This window comes from Photinus pyralis, unplaced genomic scaffold (genome assembly GCF_008802855.1).
Source record: "Photinus pyralis isolate 1611_PpyrPB1 unplaced genomic scaffold, Ppyr1.3 Ppyr1.4_LG5, whole genome shotgun sequence".
NCBI lineage: Eukaryota > Metazoa > Arthropoda > Insecta > Coleoptera > Lampyridae > Photinus > Photinus pyralis.
This window is the reverse complement of record NW_022170596.1, coordinates 23,652,338-23,671,513: the sequence shown is the minus strand read 5'-3', so window position 1 is coordinate 23,671,513 and position 19,176 is coordinate 23,652,338. Positions and strand designations below refer to the sequence as shown.

Here is a 19,176-nt window from a genome sequence, read left to right as displayed (position 1 = left end):
TCTAATGGTGAATTTGGATCCAGATGGAGGGATGTTGAAGCAGGTCCTCCACATTGTTTGTCGTACAACTATAACTGAAGCTGAAAAGCCCCAATTGAATGTTAAAAGTGAATTGCAAAGACGTAAGTGAAAGATCTGAATGCGAAGGTAATAAAAGTTGTATGTTACCGGCGGCCAAAAATACTTCCATTATTAGACGCACAATAAAGTTATAAATGAAGCATCAAACAGGGCACTTTTTCATCCATTAACAATTAATATTTCAATCACGTGTACATTTGAAAACTCCAATAATAGAAGAAGAGACGCGTTCTTTGTAGATAAAAGCCCAGTAAATTGTCAAAGCCTGAAAGCAATCGCTTAAGATTAAATGCTTTTAGCGCTGCCATGTTTTTCGCGTACACGAAAACGTTCTCGTTTCGAACTACCTTCGTATTATGCATTCTGTTAGACAAAGGAAGAAAATCTCTCCTCCTCGATGCAGTGTTATTAACGATAGTCAAAAAAAGATCGACGATGGGCGCTTTGATAGCATTTTTATATACAAGCGAGTAACCATCCGCACAAATTTCGATTATTAATTTTTCGTTTTCCGGAAGTTTTCCGATCAAAAGCTGACTGGATGCCTGTAACGTGCCTTAATAAAGTGATTTTTCTCTTGGAACATATTTGAAAAATTGATTATTCGTTTATTACCTCACCGACGACGTATTAAATATTCCTTTCTTGCCTGAGCTCGGCTCAATAATACCTATCCGTACAACAAATGAAAAATAAACAGCCTCAATTTCCCAAGACAAATACACATGACCTGGTATCGCGTTTTTTTATTGGCGACGACGAAGAGCTATTCATTCTGTAATGATGTGTTAATAATTAACGAAGTTCCTTTTGAAAACGATCGCCGAGTATACAAATATTTTTCTCCCGACCAGCGGCAGCGCGCCGCGAGGGGGACGTACGCAAATCTAATACAAACCAAAAGTTAAACATTTACGGAGATTTAAATTCGAAGGAATGCCGTGAAGTCATCCGTGTCTTACAAATCCCAATCCGATTTATCGAACCGACGACTTTGTTTTATCAAAGACTACTGGGATCGTCTTTGCCGGAGGGTTAATATTCTTTTGTAACTCGAACAAAATGTTTAACTCCCGAATAAATTCCATCCTCGAAACTCGAGGGGATTGAGAACTTCATGCTCATTTATTCCTTTTATTTACAAAACTTCCAACGGTATGATTAAACGATTATGTGCGGCAGGTACCTTTAGATTTGTCAACTGTAACGTCGATTGTTACCAATTATTTCATTAAGCCAAGGGATTTATTATTTTCGGTAGAGATTATAGTCATCGTTTCTCTTTTGAACTATTTCTATTCTTATTTCGCTGACAAATGTCTGAGGCAACCCTTTCCTGCCCTCCTTGCCCACCACCTTGTATCACCAACCTTCTTCTGAGAGATTACTCCAGGACTGTTCTGCAAAGTAATTGTGAGACTCTGGAGATTGTTAAAAAAGCTTGGAAAATACCAAAAATAGATGGACTAAAAGACCTAAGAGACAAAGTGCCTTGGTATACCTTCAAATGCGCTGTAAACCACCTTTGAAATTGCTAAAATGGTCTTGGACGGTTATAAAAAAGTCGAAAACAACCCTAAAAAAATGATAGGTAGTCTGGGGAGACTCAGAGCGCTATGGTAGACCTTCAATTACTCTGAAAAGTACCCATAAGACTGGAAAGGATTCTGAAAACGCACTACAATTTCCAGAAAGACGATAGAATTATCTAGAGACCTACAGCGATTCGATAACCATCCAAATGCCTTGTAAAGTACTCATTAAGGCCGATTCACATTATCGGTCACGTCACGCCCTGGTCAATTATTGTAGCGTGTATTTCTTATGAGCATGTTCTGACCGTGACCTGATCGTCAAATGTGAAATGAGCATGTAACAATATTGTGAGCGGAGCGTGAGCAGAACGTGACCTGAGCTATAGTGTGAATTGGCCTTAAGGCCTCCAATCTCTTAAAAAGTACGTATAAAACCGCCGAAAAGCTGCGTGAAATTCGAAGAAAGCCCCCTGAATTTCTCTGCGAGAGTATTAGAATAGTGTAGAGAGGCTTAGGGCGGAGTAAAAAAAGTTTCGCAAAATACCAAATATTTCGGGAAATATCTAACGAGCTATGAGAGGGAGATATATTACTCTGGAGAGAAACTTCGATTGCTCTGGCAAGCCCCAAAATGATGAATGACTCTAAAAAGTAGTAAGGAGGCTATATAAACAACACAGAATTAGGAGAGCTAAAAAGCTTTAGGAAAAATTCAAAACATTTTTGGACTTGGGACAGGATGCAATGGAGAGACCTTGATTTTTCTGGAAGGCTTGCTCTAGAAAGACGTACAAGATCTGATAAGTTAAGAAAGGACTTTATAAGCGTAACATTTTGAAACGGACTCGTTAACGGGGTTGATTTCTTTAAAATTTTCCTTTTTATTCTAAAAAGTTAATTTTTTTATTTTAGAATTTTTCAAGTCAATGGATTCTTAGTTACATTGGGGGTTCCTGAGAGCGAGACAATTCGAGTGCCATTTTCAGAACACTATCATAATTTTATTGAGGGTTACAGGGAAAGGGTTATCGACACTCAACAGGGGTGGCTTTTAACCCCCGGCGATTTTAACGTAACTTTACAGAAATGGGTTATCGACTTTTTAGTTTAGTGGAGGGGGGGGGGGGTATTTAATACTCTCCACACCCCCCGGCCCAACGTTTTCTACGGTATGGAGACGCGGTTCTCATAATCCTTCCCCAACAACCTTGAATCGAGTCCTGAAGCCTTAAAACAATTTGTGGAAGAGAACGTTACCGGGGGATCTAGCTAGGGTGTATTGAATCCCCCCCCCCCCCCCCGTACACGAGATAGTTCGAGTGTTATTTCCGGAACACCACCATAAGCTCACTGAGGGTTACAGGGAAAGGTTATCGACACTTAACAAGAGTGACTTTGAACCCACGGCGATTTTAATGTAACTTTTCGAAAAGGGGTTATTGGGTTATCAACTTTTTAGTGTATGGGGGGGGGGGGTATTCAATACCCCCGCACCGCCGGTGTATAGAGAAGAGATTCACATAATCCTTCCCCAACAACTGTCAATCGAGTTCTGAAGCCTTAAAACAATTTGTGAAAGAAAGTGTTACCGGGGGGTCTGGGGAATACCCCGCTGAGTACACGAGACAGTTGGAGTGCCATTTCCAGAACGCTACCAGAAGTTTACTGAGAGTTATAGGGAAAAGGTTATCGGGTCCCACTTTGCTGAGTGAATTTGAACGCCCGGCGATTTTAACATAACTTTTCGCAAATGGTTGTCGACTTTTACGTTTGCAAGGGGGGGGGTATTTCATGACCCCCGGTGCCACGTGCGCACGTGATTGGGCTAGGGGCCGAAACATATTGGCTAGTGATTAAAGATGGCGGCGGCGGCGTGCCCTATTAGCACTATTTTGTAGGCGGCCACCCCCATCACCCACTGTAAACAACTGTTCAGTTAATTCTTTTTCAAATTAACTCGACCATTTTGATTACGCAAAAAGTCAAGTTCAGCAATTTTTGGTTCCATTCCGCGAATTCTAAATAGAGGGTGATCCAGTTTTCCAAGGTTGGACGACTCAAGTGGCAGTTTCTGGTAAAGCGTCAATTATTCATTCGTATTCAATACGAACCGCGTCCTTCAAGAAATTTGACGAGTAAAATTTTTAAATTGAAATAGTAAATTCTTGGACGATCCGATCCAATTACTTTGTAATTGTGTGAAACGTTAACCAATATTCGTGTTAGAAGAAGGTAATATTTTCCATTTTAATTCAATATTAAGTCTTGAAAATCTTCTAACTGAGTTACATATAAATATTTTTTTGGGTAAAAAACCAGATATTCCATATTTTTCTATTGTTCATTTGAGGTTTTTTTTTGTTTGACAGCAAAATAAAACGACCTTGATACCTCCTGCTCTCTCTCATTTTCTGATTCTCCTTCACACCCAACTGACTTTCCCTTCTGCCCTCTATCCTACTCTGTCCAGCCTTTGTCTATTATCTCCTGCCTTTGCAGCTTTTCTTTCCTGTCCCCGCCTGCTCCCACAATCTGTTCTGTTCTGCTTCTATCATCCGTTTCAAGCTTCGCTATCCGTCTGTGTTTCTGTCCCCTGACTTTTTCTGCTTCCTCTTCCACCACCCTTCTTCTCCACTCTAGCTGTCGTATCTTCTTTTCTTATTCCCCCAGAGGATAGAGTAAGACTAATCGGATCATTTTTCAATTCTTTTAATGCTTCCCAATCCTTTAAGGATTTCTGTCCGGATCCTTACTCTGAATATTTCTACATCTTGTACAAAAACTCTGGTTATGCCATTAACTCTCTCCTCCATGCGCTCCTCTTGCCCCTCGGTGAGTGTTCTAGACAATCGACGACAGGAATAAGAATCTGGTAGAACTTATTCCCATTCAATGCAAACATCGCAATTACATGGAAGCCTGGGTGTCGTCTTCTTCGTTTACGTTTCGCACTTTCTCAATAATTTCCATAATTCATAAGGGATGGAGCGTATTTTTCGAAGAATCCAAAGCTCCCGGAAGACTCGATTCATTTAGGAAGCATTCGCAAACAAACGTACAATTACTATAAACCAAAGCTAAATACCGAACAGGCTCTAAATTCAGCCAAACTTAACACACACTGGTATTAAATTTAATCAAAGTAACAATGTAGCGGTTGCGAACGAAACCTCGGCCGCCTTAGAGGGTGTTGAAAATATAAGTTCTCATTTGTAATTTGCCAAGTGCGTTAGTTAACGTCTTCGCGCGAAATATCAAGAGGGCCGTTAGGAGAAAGTTGGAGAAAGTCACAGTTTTGATTATTAAGCGTGCCAAAGCCGCCTTTATACGCATCTAAAATAAGAACACTTAACTTAGAAGAGATTTGATTAAAATTATTATAGCTCGCCTAAGTATGATTGTGTTATTTAAGGTGTGACTTGAGGTACGTGTTATTTAAGCTCATCAAATTCCGTCTACGTAACTCTTCTTCGCTCCTTTTCACCCGGATCTTGCGCCTGGAACGGATAGTGACGGCGAGCGTCCGCCTGAAGCGGATTTTGTCGTTAGAAAAGTGCGTATTAATGTGTTACATTGTAAGGGAAGATTCTCGCACGTTTTGTCTTAATATTCTGAACAAATATCGACGTTTGTGGTGAAAAGGCGCGATTATCTTTATGGCTATCTTTAAAATTAAACATCTCGCACCGCGCTTTACCTTTACGCACGTAAATCTTATTAATTTACACTATTTATTATAATAATTTGCTTATTTCGCAACGTGATTTGGTTACCCGATATCTTAAACTTTCCGCACATCGCCACTACATAATGGTTTGTAACATCTAAATACACGCACGTTACATCGAATTTTTTATCATCACAGTCCCGTAAAAGTTGGTAACATCTATATACAACCCAAAAATTAACATTTTCCGCTCATTAGGGCTCACAAAAATTTCACGTGTTACATTTGATCGAATTACACGAGATATAAAATAAAATTAATTAGATACGTTGTCCGTGATCGGAAACCTTGTCAACAGTTCCGTCGTAAGGGCTCTACATTGATTCTATTTAGTAGTCAGAGCACATCCAATTTCCCGAGGTGATTCCTCTATACCTACCCTTATTTGTTAACAATGTGTTGATTTTCTATGATCGAATAATTAATTAATTGACATAAACCCTCGGATCCGTAATTAATTATTGAAATAATGGGAGGAGAAGTTTCGAGGACATTCCTCGAAATTTCACAAAGAAAACAATATGTTTCAATATAGCTAATAAGCTTAAAATACAAACTCTCTCTCTCTCTTTCCCCGACGGATCCCTTACACTAATATTTGTGCTAATTTTAAGGATGAATAAGGCGCGCGAATACCCCGCAATAGACTCGTGTTTCCTTATAAAGCACAGGTAAGTGGAAGTTTGCTTTCGATTTAGCATTGTTTGAAAGTCTTAAGTGGCGGAATTATATCTTATAATTTAGTAAATATTCAATACTACCGGTAATCTCTTGTGGATTTGAAAGTAAAGCGAACGCAGGGAGGCGCGCTTTTTTCAATTATTCGAGATGTTTAATATTTAAACTCGATTTATCGAAGAATAGATATCGGCCTAAATTTGCGTTTCTATTATACATTGCGACGTATTCAATTTGTACCCTTGCGTCTCCCATTATACCTCCCAACCGCCCTTCATAAATATGAGAAAATACCAATAAGGTGCAATTGATACAAGGGGGAAGAAAGAAAATTCAATAGAACGGGAACAGGAAATTCAAATAAACTCTCTTAACTGCTTTCTATACCTTAAATATGCATGGATTTGGAAATTATTGAAATTTCTGTCACCCCCTTCGTTTTTTTCGGTTATGAATATATTTATGTATCTTCCTTCAGACTGTTTTCGTGTGCCTTTCTCGATAGTGTTGTCAACAGTATAGGTAAAAGTATATTGCTACGGACCAATGCAGAATTATTTTTCCATCCACAAATGGGTACAGTGATTTACAGTTTCAAAATTTGCAAACTTTGAAAGAAATTCGCTCTTACATTACAATAATTGTTCAATATCGAGGGTTGCAATTCTTGTGGAACATCAAATATATGTAGCGAATATTCCAGATATCCCCACAGACATCGAGGCGCTATAAAAGATTAATTATCGGCGATCAATAACGAAGGCGATCTTTCATGGAAATATAGTGTTTGCTCTAGAACATTCTGAATCTCGAGAACACTCTAGAGAGAATTGTGTTTCGAGTTTAGTTCTAACTTCGATGCGGTCACAAAATCTACCTTCTAAAAGTGTTTTGCTGGAATTGAAGTTCATGAATATCCCCGAACTGTATCCTCTAGAACACAAAAATGGTTGTAGGAAATATACCGTTGATTCTTTCTTTCCTGGGGGGCATTCCATACCCCCCAGACCCCCCGTGCAAGGCCCTTCCCCAGAATATTTATTGGTCTTAGCACTAGAGCCATACTCCCCTAACCAATACCCCCAACCATATCCTCTAGCACACAAAAATTGTTGTAGGTAATATACCGTTGATTCTTTCTTTCCTGGGGGGCATTCCATACCCCCCAGACCCCCCGGAGCAAGGCCCTTCCCCAAAATATTTATTGGTCTCAGGACTAGGGTCATAATCCCCTAGCCAATACCCCCAACCATATCCTCTAGCACACGAAAATGGTTGTGGGAAATATACCGTTGAACCTTTCTTTCCTGGGGGGTATTCCGTACCGAAGACACCTCGATTGTACTGGTAAATTTTGACCTCTCTTCCGCAGAGAAACTTCTGGAATGGCTTTTCTTCTTCACGTACACTTGCCTTCGTAACATTTGGCGACATTCCCACCTTGTTTTCTTGAAACCTCAGCACGATGGAAGGAATCAACTTAATTAAATTGGATCTCTTCGCAAGCCATTCATTCAAACTTGATTTCTCCCGGAAATGACATGATGCGTCGAAAACTGACCGCACGGGAGTAGGGGTAGGAAATGACCAATCCCTTTTTCAGACATCTCTGTCATGATTCCCTTCTTTTCCCACAAATTAAGCCTTGCATCGCAGTCATTCCACTTATTTTATTGTTGAAGCTGCATTCTTTTGAGATACTGGGCGATTTGTGGGGGGATACTCCTCTTTTCCATTCCAAGGGAGTGCTACCGCCTTCCATTATCTTCCCTCTGAACCGTCTTTAAAAACAAGTTACTAGGATCCATGTCGATTTCCGTCTTTGACTTCTGGTCTATTGGGCCTTTATGCTGATGGTCTTCAGAAAGGTCTTTGAGAGACGTGGTTAACTCCGACAATCGTCCCCGATCGCCTTCGACTCGCTCGGCACTGCTTTCAAAATCATTACTCTTGCATGCCTTCGGCTCGGTCTGTATTAGAATATGCCGAGCGAGCCAGAGGCGAGTTTGGCACAAACCTAGGCAGAGTAAACGTCTGATGGGGTAAGTCCTCTACTCTGCCTAGGTTTGTGTTGTGTTTGTACTGTTTTTATGTCTAGATTTCTAATGCTTTAAAACACCTGTTGTGTCTTTGCTGATCGACTGCTGACAAAGTCCTTTCCCACATTATTCTTATTTTCTTTATTTATTTTATTTTTGTTTTGCCTATTAGTTGTTTTTGTGGGAATAAACATTATTATTATTATTATTATTATTATAAAGGGAACACTTAACCAGCAACAATTTCAACCTCTTTCCAATTTGCTTGTTTGGGAAATGTTGGGAAACACGATAGTACAACAAATGTGACCGAAACGGTTGTGTTTCCACAGCGAAAGTATCGTCGCCAGCAAACCCAGTTGTTCGCTGATCTTGACAACTTTGCTGTGGATTTGCGATCGTTTGCTGTAAATTTTGGGTGCAGGTGCACGATATGAAGTGAATTAAATATTTACTGCGTACGTTCCGATCCCTTCGTCTAACGGACGTCTGCACCTTTTCAATGTTTGTCTCGACGGAACGACTCCTAATATGATAATCGAACGAAAACGTCGGAGTTAACGCAATAATAGATATGAGAAGCGAGCATTATTAGATTATGGCTTCGTTAATAGAAAATGCAATTTGTCTGTCGACCGTACGATAACGATGACAGTAAATGAAAAAACTCGAAGTCAGGAAATGAATGTCCGAAGCATGATTTATTATTGCATATACCCTCATTGCATGATCGGTGACAACAACGTGGCACGCGACATCCAGTTATTAATAGCTTAATGTATCTACTATCAATACCTACTTGTTCGGGGCTAAATTATATATTTTACCTTGCATTAACATGCCTCGCCCTTGTTTTCGTCGATAAATGTTAATTCTCTCCCATTTCGTTTATTTTATTGGGGGTTTTAATGGAAAATGTTCACTGTGCGGGGTGTAATTGAAGATATTTAAATATTCTGAGATGATTCTTTTACAGAAAACACTTACAATAATGTTTCTAAGAGAATTTTGCAGATGACTGTAAAGAAGGTTTCTAATATCTCTAGAGTTACCCAAGAAGATTTCCGGAGAGGTCATTTTTAAGCAAATCTGTAGTAAATTAATTGCTGGTAAAACTGTCACCTCGGTTTTTGAATTGTTTGTAATATTTCTAGGTGGAGTTCAAACAGATTTAAGAACATCTTGAGGAAGAAAGAAAACTACGAAATCGCTTTTGTGCTGTTTTTCAAGGTGTTCACTGTTCATAGATAGGAAGCAAGGGAAACGATGATGTCCAGCTGATGATCTTGAAGATGATTCATAAAATTGCAATGTTTGTAGGAATCTTATCTTGAAATTAATGATCGAAATTAGTATCTTATGTTCATGATCAAGTTGCAAGGTCAAAGGGGTGTCGCAAGGTAANAAAAATGAACGATTTAATACCAAGAACTCGTTTTACAAGAAACATTTGGTGGTAAAAAAAGTTCATTAAGTTCCTCCCTTACCACCAACGATATGAGGGTTGCGTGCCGCTGCAGTTTTGTTGAAGATCTCGAGCTCTTACGCACTCAACAGAAACGGATTAACTGGCGATTTCTAAACAGCATTCCGTGTATTAAGGAATAAAGCGAAAATGTGTGGAATTTGCGCAAGTCTATTCATTAGCATTGAGCAGGTCGTGCGCTTTCCGCAAGGAGTCAGTGAGAGACAGAGAAAGCATTCGGAAGGAAAGAGATGGCTTCCCCGCTCTCGAATTAGAAAAAAACACATTTTATATCAGTGCCCGTTTATCTGAAACAGCCTGTTCATGTGTGTGTTGTTTAGTGAGGTCAATACAAAAGGCCCGTATGCATAGGTTAGGTTGGAATGGGCGCGCCCATTCCAACCTAACCTATAACGGGCCTTTTGTAAATTTGTATTGACCTCACTAAACAACACACACATGAACAGGCTGTTTCAGATAAACGGGCACTGATATAAAATGTGTTTTTTTCTAATTCGAGAGCGGGGAAGCCATCTCTTTCCTTCCGAATGCTTTCTCTGTCTCTCACTGACTCCTTGCGGAAAGCGCACGACCTGCTCAATGCTAATGAATAGACTTGCGCAAATTCCACACATTTTCGCTTTATTTATTTATTGTTTAGAAATCGCCAGTTAATCCGTTTCTGTTGAGTGCGTAAGAGCTCGAGATCTTCAACAAAACTGCAGCGGCACGCAACCCTCATATCGTTGGTGGTAAGGGTGGAACTTAATGAACTTTTTTTACCACCAAATGTTTCTTGTAAAACGAGTTCTTGGTATTAAATCGTTCATTTTTTTTACATTACACTATATGCTTTATTAATTTAGATTGGATTATATCAATTTTTAAATGTTTAGACGATTTTTTAAACACACCGCAAAGCAATGATGTGAAATTCTTATTTCGCCTTGGAGGATTTTTTTTTAAATAGGTGTAATAAATGTACCTACGTAAAAGAATAATGTTCCAATTATTGATTTAAAAATAGCATTTTAGAACTCACAAGGTCAGTTTCAGTGAATATTATTTCCACGATTAGTAATTGATAGTATGGTTTGCTCTCTATTTTTCGTTAGAAAAACGGGTGGTTTGATCTCTAGTGAGCAAATTTGTTAATCGGTTAACGTCAGTTACTGAATTATGTTAGCCGTCTTTTTGAGTAAGGGCTCTTGCACTCTCTCTCTCTCTCTCTCTCTCTAGATGAAACACTCCCTCGCGCGTAATAAAATCTCCTGAAATAATTTGTCTGTCGTATTTCAAGTTTCGTGAAAACGATTTATAAACATATTTTGGCTACCAAATTATTGGCGAGCTCCTAGCGAGTTTATAATTTTGCGGCATCTTTACGTTAGCACGATGTCCCGAAAGCGGGTGTTCCGATTACGATGAAATTTTCATGTGGATTCCTTATCAAATTTGTAGATCGGAGTTCGTGAATTGGCCATGTAGGCAAAAAAAAAAATAAGGAAGGCCCTTTTGACATCTCCGTTAGATATGAACCGAATTCCATGAAATTTAATATGAGCATAGCTTTAGGGGTATAATACGCAATGCCAGAAGTTGAGTCCAATGGATTGAACATACATAGTGCCCTTTTCGCATTTCGACTATTTATGAACCGAATTGCAAACTTTTTTATTTATGAAGAGCTTTAAATGAAGTTTGATCATTGAGACTTGGAATAAAAGTAAATCTAACGTCAGTTTCAAAATTAGGTTTTGCGTATGCGCAGTACTAACTTTTCTTATTTATGGGAGCTATTAAATCAAATTTGATACATAGACACTTGGAATAAAAAGCAAATGTAACGCCTGTTTCAAATTTGGTTTTGCGCATGTGTGGTGCCAACTTTCTTATTTACGAAAGCATTTAAATGAAATTCGAGATATATGCACTCGGAATAAAAGCAATCTAACATCGGGTTCAAATTTGTTTTTTCGCATGCTATAACCATACCCAAGAGCTCGTTTGCTATATTTGTTTACACGTTTACTATATCATAAAATACGTTCGTGTGTTCCAATCTAGAGCTCGAGGATAAATAGTGGCTTTACTCACTTGTACTCAAAATCAATACTTGAACTTCCAAAGGTTACTGGACAGTCCCTCATTTCTGATCGCACGTTATTGTCATTACACACCTACCCAATCATCATCATATTAAATTAGCTGTTGGACTTTGTGTACGATGATGCTATTAACATCGCTAGTCGTGTTTTGATCGTCATACTGAGTATTGGAGAGCAGAGAAGCAGCAGGAGTTCGGACATAATTGTCGTCAAATCTCATGTTATTCTTAAAAGAATGTCTCTTCATATGCCATATAATCCATAGGGTAAGATGTCCTTTGCATTCGTATACCGTGATGTAAACCAAGACGTGTCATGGAGTATAATTGTAGTCTGCTATGAAAAAGTACTTTAGTTTTCGAAATTTTTCTAAAACAAATACTTCTATGCTACTTTTGTCAATTAAATCGTCATAGCTGCGAATACAATAATAAGTAATTTAGTAATTTATTGCAGAACATTAACACAAATATCTCTACGCTGCTATCATTCAATTGGCGGTCCGTGTAGCCTTGACATACCGACTGAAATTTGGTGGTCCAACTTCAGTACATAAAGGTGCTTTGATCAATAGACTGTGTAACGAGTTGTTGGTTAATATCATCAAACGCTTAAAATGGAAAAATTTCGTATTTTGAAAGACAATACCCGAAAGGTACGCCGTTTCAATTTAAGCGGCCGTACTTTGGAATTTAAGTTAAAACCCATACCTAAAGATGCCAACCCCATACACTGGACAAAAGAAGCAATCACACAAATTGTTCATAAAGGTGTAGAAGGATTGTCTCCACAAGATATGGTGGGTTTTTCATTCTGCTCCAAAGATTTTAACAAAGGTGAGGGGTGGATGCGGTTCAAGGTGGCTAGTGATGTTACTGTTGACGATGTTTGGGACACCATCTCGTCCATCTATCAGTCCAACGCATGCGGTTTAAACACCGAAACCTTTTGTCTTCGTGTAACATCTGTCAGGTTACCATCTGGGTTAGGAAGAGAACGGAAATACATAAATTTTCAAGAGGACTGTACGGCACGGAGAGGTGTTGTGGTAATTAATAATAATGACGGTCTATGTCTTCCTCGTGCAATCGTTGTTGCTATTGCGTATGTTAATCATGATAATGAATACAGGCAGATTAGACGTAATATCGGAAAAAAACAAGAACAAAAAGCAATAAAGTTATTACGAGATAGCAACATCATAATACCAAAATCTGGTGCGGGTGTATCCGAACTACAACAATTTCAAGAATATCTACAACCCTATAAATTAACTGTATACCTTTATGGTTCAAAAGGGCGTGACGTCATGTTTGAAGGTGACGGTACGGGTAAACGTCTAAATCTAATTTATCACGATGGACACTACAACGTAGTTACATCTTTAACTGCAGCCTTCACATGTACTTATTATTGTGAAGATTGTCACGTCCCCTTTAATAATAAGAACAGACATCGTTGCGGCGGAACGTGTGCCTTTTGCTTTCAAACCCCTGTATGTTCTAAAGAGGACGTTATAAAAATAAAGTGCGGAGAATGCGGAAGAGACTTTCGAGGGCAAAAATGTTTTGACAATCACAAAACATTTAATATTTGCACTCAAATCAGGCGGTGTGAAAAATGTTTTACAATATATCGTTGTAACAGAAACCATGTTTGCGAAGAGGTGTTCTGTAAAACGTGCAACAGCCATGTAAATAGAGATCATCTGTGCTACATTCAGGTAGATAAAGGTTCTCCGAAAACACAGGATACGCTTTTTATATTTTACGATTTGGAAACAATGCAGGAGCAGTTGTTAGAAGACGGGTCCCTTTTACATCAACCTAACCTTTGCGTGTTTGTGCAGTGTTGTGATAAATGTATAGATGAAGAAAAACTTTACTTTTGTCAAAAGTGTGGTTTTCGGCAAAAAATAATAACCGATAATGTAATAAATGTACTAATGAGACATATCTTAGAAATAAGGAAGAAATTCAAAAACGTGGTAGTTTTGGCTCACAACGGTGGTGGGTTTGACCACCAGTTTATTTTAAACCACATTTTAACACAAACAGATCTCACACCTGAACTAATAATGCGTGGAACAAAATTAGTTTGTATGTTTTTAGATAACGTTAGATTTCTAGATTCATTAAATTACTTTCAAATGTCGCTTAATAAGTTACCTAAAGTATTCGGGCTAACAGCGTTAAAGAAAGGATACTTTCCGCATTTATTTAACACCACAGAACATCAAAACTACATAGGTCCAATTCCACCCATAGAAACCTTTGATCCGGATAACCTCAAGTGCAACGAGAGAGAAATATTGTTAGCGTGGCATGCAAGCAAGGTGGCCGGTAACTATACATTTGACTTTCAAAAAGAGTTCATAGATTACTGTGTAGCAGATGTGGACATATTAGCGCGTTCCTGTCTTAAGTTTAGAGAGTTGATGATCAAGGAGGGCAATGTGTGTCCATTTACTGAAAGTGTCACGTTGCCGGGTGCGTGTAATAAGATTTTTCGACGATCATTCTTAAAACCAAACACTATCGGTCTAATACCAAAAGGCGGTTACAGAAATTGTGATAATCAATCAAAGCTAGCAATACGTTGGTTATTATTAGAAGAACGCTCCCGTCAAATTGATATTATACATTCGGGCAAACAGAAAGAGGCTAGGGTTGGAGGTGTAAAGGTCGACGGATATTGTCCCAAAACCAATGAGGTGTTTGAGTTCCACGGTTGTTATTACCACGGTTGTCCGAAATGCTTCAAATATACTAGAAACGCATCCTTACCAGACAGTCCATCAGAGACTTTGGAGTACCGATATGAAGCTACCGTAGCGAAATCTTGTAGATTAATAGAACTAGGATATGCCGTTATCGAGATGTGGGAATGCGATTTTAAGAGGCTTATGACCGAAGAAATGTTTAATTACACTGAAACACACCATATAATTGCAAGTTCACCGCTAAACCCCAGAGACGCATTTTATGGGGGTCGAACAGGAAACGCAAAATCCTTTTATATAACAAAGGGAGATGAACAAATAAAATATGTAGATTTTACTTCGCTTTATCCCTATGTTAACAAGTACGGTTTATACCCTATAAGGCACCCCACCGTCCACATTGGGGAGTCGTGCAGTAAATTAAACTTAGATGAGGTAGACGGAATCATCAAGTGTAAGATCCTACCACCACAGACATTATTCCCCCCAGTACTGCCTGTAAAAATGAATAAAAAATTAATGTTTGTGCTTTGCCGTTCATGCGGTGAAGGTTTCGACCAAGGACCTTGTAAACATAACGACGATGAGCGTGCGGTAACAGGAACTTGGGTGCTTGCCGAGGTTAAGAAAGCTATCCAAAAAGGATACAAACTCTTAGTAACTTATGAGATATGGAAATACGACACAGAGCAATATAATAAAAGCACTAAAACTGGTGGCCTGTTTAATGAATACATAAACAAATTTTTGGGCATTAAACAGCAAAGTTCTGGATGGCCTACTTCTTGTGATACCTCAGAAAAGAGAGCTGAATATGTTAAAGACTACTTTGAAACTGAGGGTGTTCGCCTTGACCCAGCAAAGATTGATAAAAATCCAGGTTTACGACAATTGGGGAAATCCGTTATTACTTCGTTTTGGGGAAAGTTAGGACAGCGCGAGAATCAAAGCAAGACTACAATTGTAAGACAACCAGGAGAATTTTATAACATCATGACTAATCCTTCAATCGACATTAATTCCGTTCTGACCATAAATGAGGATACGCTACTTGTGAACTGGGGATTTAAAGAAGAAAGTTACAACCCTTTATCGACAGTGAACGTGGTACTGGCCGCCTACACCACTGCGCAGGCACGATTAAAGTTATATGAATATTTGGAAAAGTTAGAGGATAGGGTTCTATATTACGATACGGACTCGATAATCTACGTTTCGGTTCCGGGAATGTACGATCCACCATTAGGTCGCTTTTTGGGTGAGTTGACAGATGAACTAGAAGAGGAAGGCGTTGGAAGCTACATCAAAGAATTTGTGTCAGGCGGTCCAAAGAATTACGCTTACAAAATGTGGTCCAGTTCTAAAGGTTGCGATGTAACTGTTTGTAAGGTTAAAGGGATATCTTTATCTTACAAGGCTTCGCAAGTAATTAACTTTGATCAGATAAAAAAGATGGTGTTAGAAGAAGAATCAGAACCAATTATGTTAACTTCAAAACTCATAAAAAGAACAGCTGAACACGATGTAATAACTACCAGTGCTGCTAAAACTTATCGTACAAATTCCACAAAAAGGTGTTTTGCTCCAGACGGTTCGTCAACACCTTATGGATATAAGAAAGCGCGTTTAACTAATGTCATTATTGAAAATTTGTAATATATATTATACTTAAGATAATTCTAGCACCATGTATCAACAATGTAATTTTCTCGTTGAGCACATTGCCCATAATGTCATTGGTTGTGTAGAGGTAGAAAATTGCAATAGAAAACGCATGCAATCTGTAGGGGCAAGATCCATTTCGACGACTTCCCGGATATCAACTAATTCGATTTTAGTTTTAATAAAAACCATCTATTTTCTTAAATTACGCTACTATATGTAGTAAATATGAATCACAGTTTCCCCACATTCCTTACTCGGGGTGTCTATTTATAGCGCATATAAATTCTAGAAACGTGATCTTGCATACATAAGTGTAAAGGTTACCGAGTAGTACCTAATTTTTGTATACATGTATTCGCTTTTTTTTTAAATAATTACATCAAATTATTACTTACAGCCAAATTTAACTTTTCTTAACGCATGCTTTTTTCTACAATGAAGTAACTGAGAAAGTGAGAACAGATAACTTTTGCTTTATTATGTTCTATTAATAACACAGGTAATTTATCCCTGCCGGTTCTTATTCTTCACACCCGTATGGGTTTAAAAAACTTAGGGTACATAATGTCACAATAAGTAACGACTTGTGATCCCTTTTACGCTGCTCATATTTTGTAAAATACCTATGTAATGTATAATCAACCTATGTAACAAATTTTGTAACAAAAGTATAATAATAAATCTCCAAAGCTTTCATCTTATTGAGGGTTTCGTAAATGATCGTGTACACGAGATTTGTACATATAAATCAAAATAGGTATGTACCAAAGAATTGTTCTTGTCTTAAATATAGTTAACACACGTATATAAAACGGATTGTTGGTCCAGTGGTTAGGACGCTCGCTTCTTAATCGGACAACCCAGGTTCGAACCCCAGGACAAGAAAAAAAGTTTTTCAGAATTAATCCAGGCGCAGCGTGTGTGTGACGCCCCACTCCTACTAGAGGCTCTTGACTCTTACGAAATACGCTCGCACTTCCCCAGAGTTAATCGCCGACGGCGGGTCCAGCATAGGTAAACGTCAAGTTCTCATAAAGCCATAACAATCGTATGACGTACATCCAGGAGGAGCGTCCTCTCCTTAACGGTCAGGTTAGAGAAGTAGAGAATCTCCCAGGTAGGTGACATACATCAAAGGAAAAATTCCCACGGTCTAGGGCCACCCACGTAGGCGGAATACATCAAAGGAAAAAGTTCCCACGGTCTAAGACCACGCCCACACAGGCGGCATAGAACAAAAGAAAATTCCCACGGTCTAGGGCCACCCACGTGGGCGGCATACATCAAAGGAAAAAAAGTTCCCACGGTCCCCAGAATTTTCCCAGGCCCAAGTGACCCCATTTGCTACTAGAAATACAAAATAAAATATAAACTTACCCATAATCCAGACAGCCATTTAGGGTTGGACTTAAATCTAATGGGACGATTAGGCGGTATAGAATTTTTGACAACAGTGGTACATATTAATCTCTTCAACTTGGTCGTTATGATCTACTTAGTACGTCGATTGTGATCAAATGACTCTGTATGCGGATAAACAGAGTGCAGGCATAAGATGCCAGCAATTTCACCGATATTTGGCATTATTTTCGGTTTCAATAATATGGGAGCGAGGCTCAGGACATTTTTTAATACCTTTGCCATATTTTCTGAGGTCTGTTATCCATACAAAGACATTTGGAGCCAATACATGTACATCTCTAGCTCGGTGTCGTTTATTGTAATTCCTGCCCTGAGATACCTTGCGATCTTTCTCAATATTCTGGTAGTTACTCTTTGTATTTACTAGGAACCTTAGGGCAAAATGATCCGAATGTTACGTTTCATTAGTAACTCGCACGGGAAATACCGCGATTCTAAAGGAGTAGAACGACATCTCAATAGTGCTATTGAATCATTGAATAAGTACCTAATCATAGATTCAATGATAGTGCCCAATAAAGGTCACTGTTCTTTTTTATAAGAGGTTATAAGAATTTATTTAAAAGAAATATCTCTATTATGAAAGTTTCTTTGGTATTTTGTCGCTCTTCGACGACACATTGCGGAGATGACTTAATTAAATTTTAGATTTGAGTACTTAGCCCCCATCCACCAAAGAGACATTTTTAGTATTTTTACACGAACTCGACATTTTAGTATGCCTTGATGAGCAGAATGAATCAAATTTAAACACTCCAGTTGTAGGGGAGGCGGAATCCGACTGCCGAAAAGAAGCAAACCCTCACATAGTGTAATACTGTCTGACGCCCTATATAAAACAAAACTACTATAGTCTTTTTGTGGAAGATAGTAGTTAATATCACGTGTGTTGGTATAAAAAATAAAAAGTGGCTTTATTTGGGCATGATAGCAAATGGTCAAAAACCTTTATAAAACCTCAAATAGGCGATTTTTGATTTTGAACACCATATATGGAAACTCTTTTTTTTTCAAGTCATATGCTAGTCCAAAAATCAGACATGGTTACTTGTTATTCATGAAATTTACTTAAAAACGACAAAAACAGCGCACTAATTGGTAGTGATGCCGCCGAGATGAGACTGGTGTCGTCTCGTCTCGTCTCGAGTTTTTGAGACGAGACTAACTATCAGTCTCGGCGAGCTCGTTTGGTCTGGAAGTTTTTTTTTGTATTTATTTGTATCTACTGTTTTTTTAAAATTTGAAGTAAGAAAATCCATTGAAGTAGCACGAATTCCATTTGTTTACATAAACCGTGCCTGACCTTACTGATTTAGGACTTATTACCATAGGTCTTATACAACTGTCATTTTTTTTTAAATCCAGGAAGCCTTCGACAGCTTTATTTTATTTTATTGGCGGACAATTGATTTATTAAACCTGTACGCTCATCAATAGCAGTATACTTGACTCTAATAATGGTAATTGTCTATGCGGGAAAAGCAAGATTTGGTTATAATACTTTATTTTTTATTTTCAAACGTCGTTTAAATGTAGTTATAGCGACTGTTTTATGAAGGTTTAAGTGTCACTTTTTTGACACCTATTTTGAGCGGCGTGTTATACTCCGGCGGCGTATAACATTTATACGCCACTCTAGTGAAAACAAAATACACACTTAGCATTTACGTCCACTAACTTTATATTTCTATTTATTAAATCAAACAGAACTATACCTTTTCTGAAGAAAATTAT

At 38.4% G+C, this 19,176-nt stretch overlaps 1 protein-coding gene across 1 annotated transcript; it reads left to right on the top strand.

Moving 5' to 3' along the window:
- The first annotated feature begins 10,190 nt into the window (after positions 1 to 10,190).
- Positions 10,191 to 16,721, top strand: LOC116171495. Its single transcript, XM_031488361.1, has 2 exons — positions 10,191 to 10,277; positions 12,090 to 16,721. The coding sequence occupies exon 2, from the start codon at positions 12,250 to 12,252 to the stop codon at positions 16,009 to 16,011; it is 3,762 nt and encodes a 1,253-aa protein (XP_031344221.1). The 5' UTR covers positions 10,191 to 10,277; positions 12,090 to 12,249; the 3' UTR covers positions 16,012 to 16,721.
- The last annotated feature ends 2,455 nt before the right edge of the window (positions 16,722 to 19,176 follow it).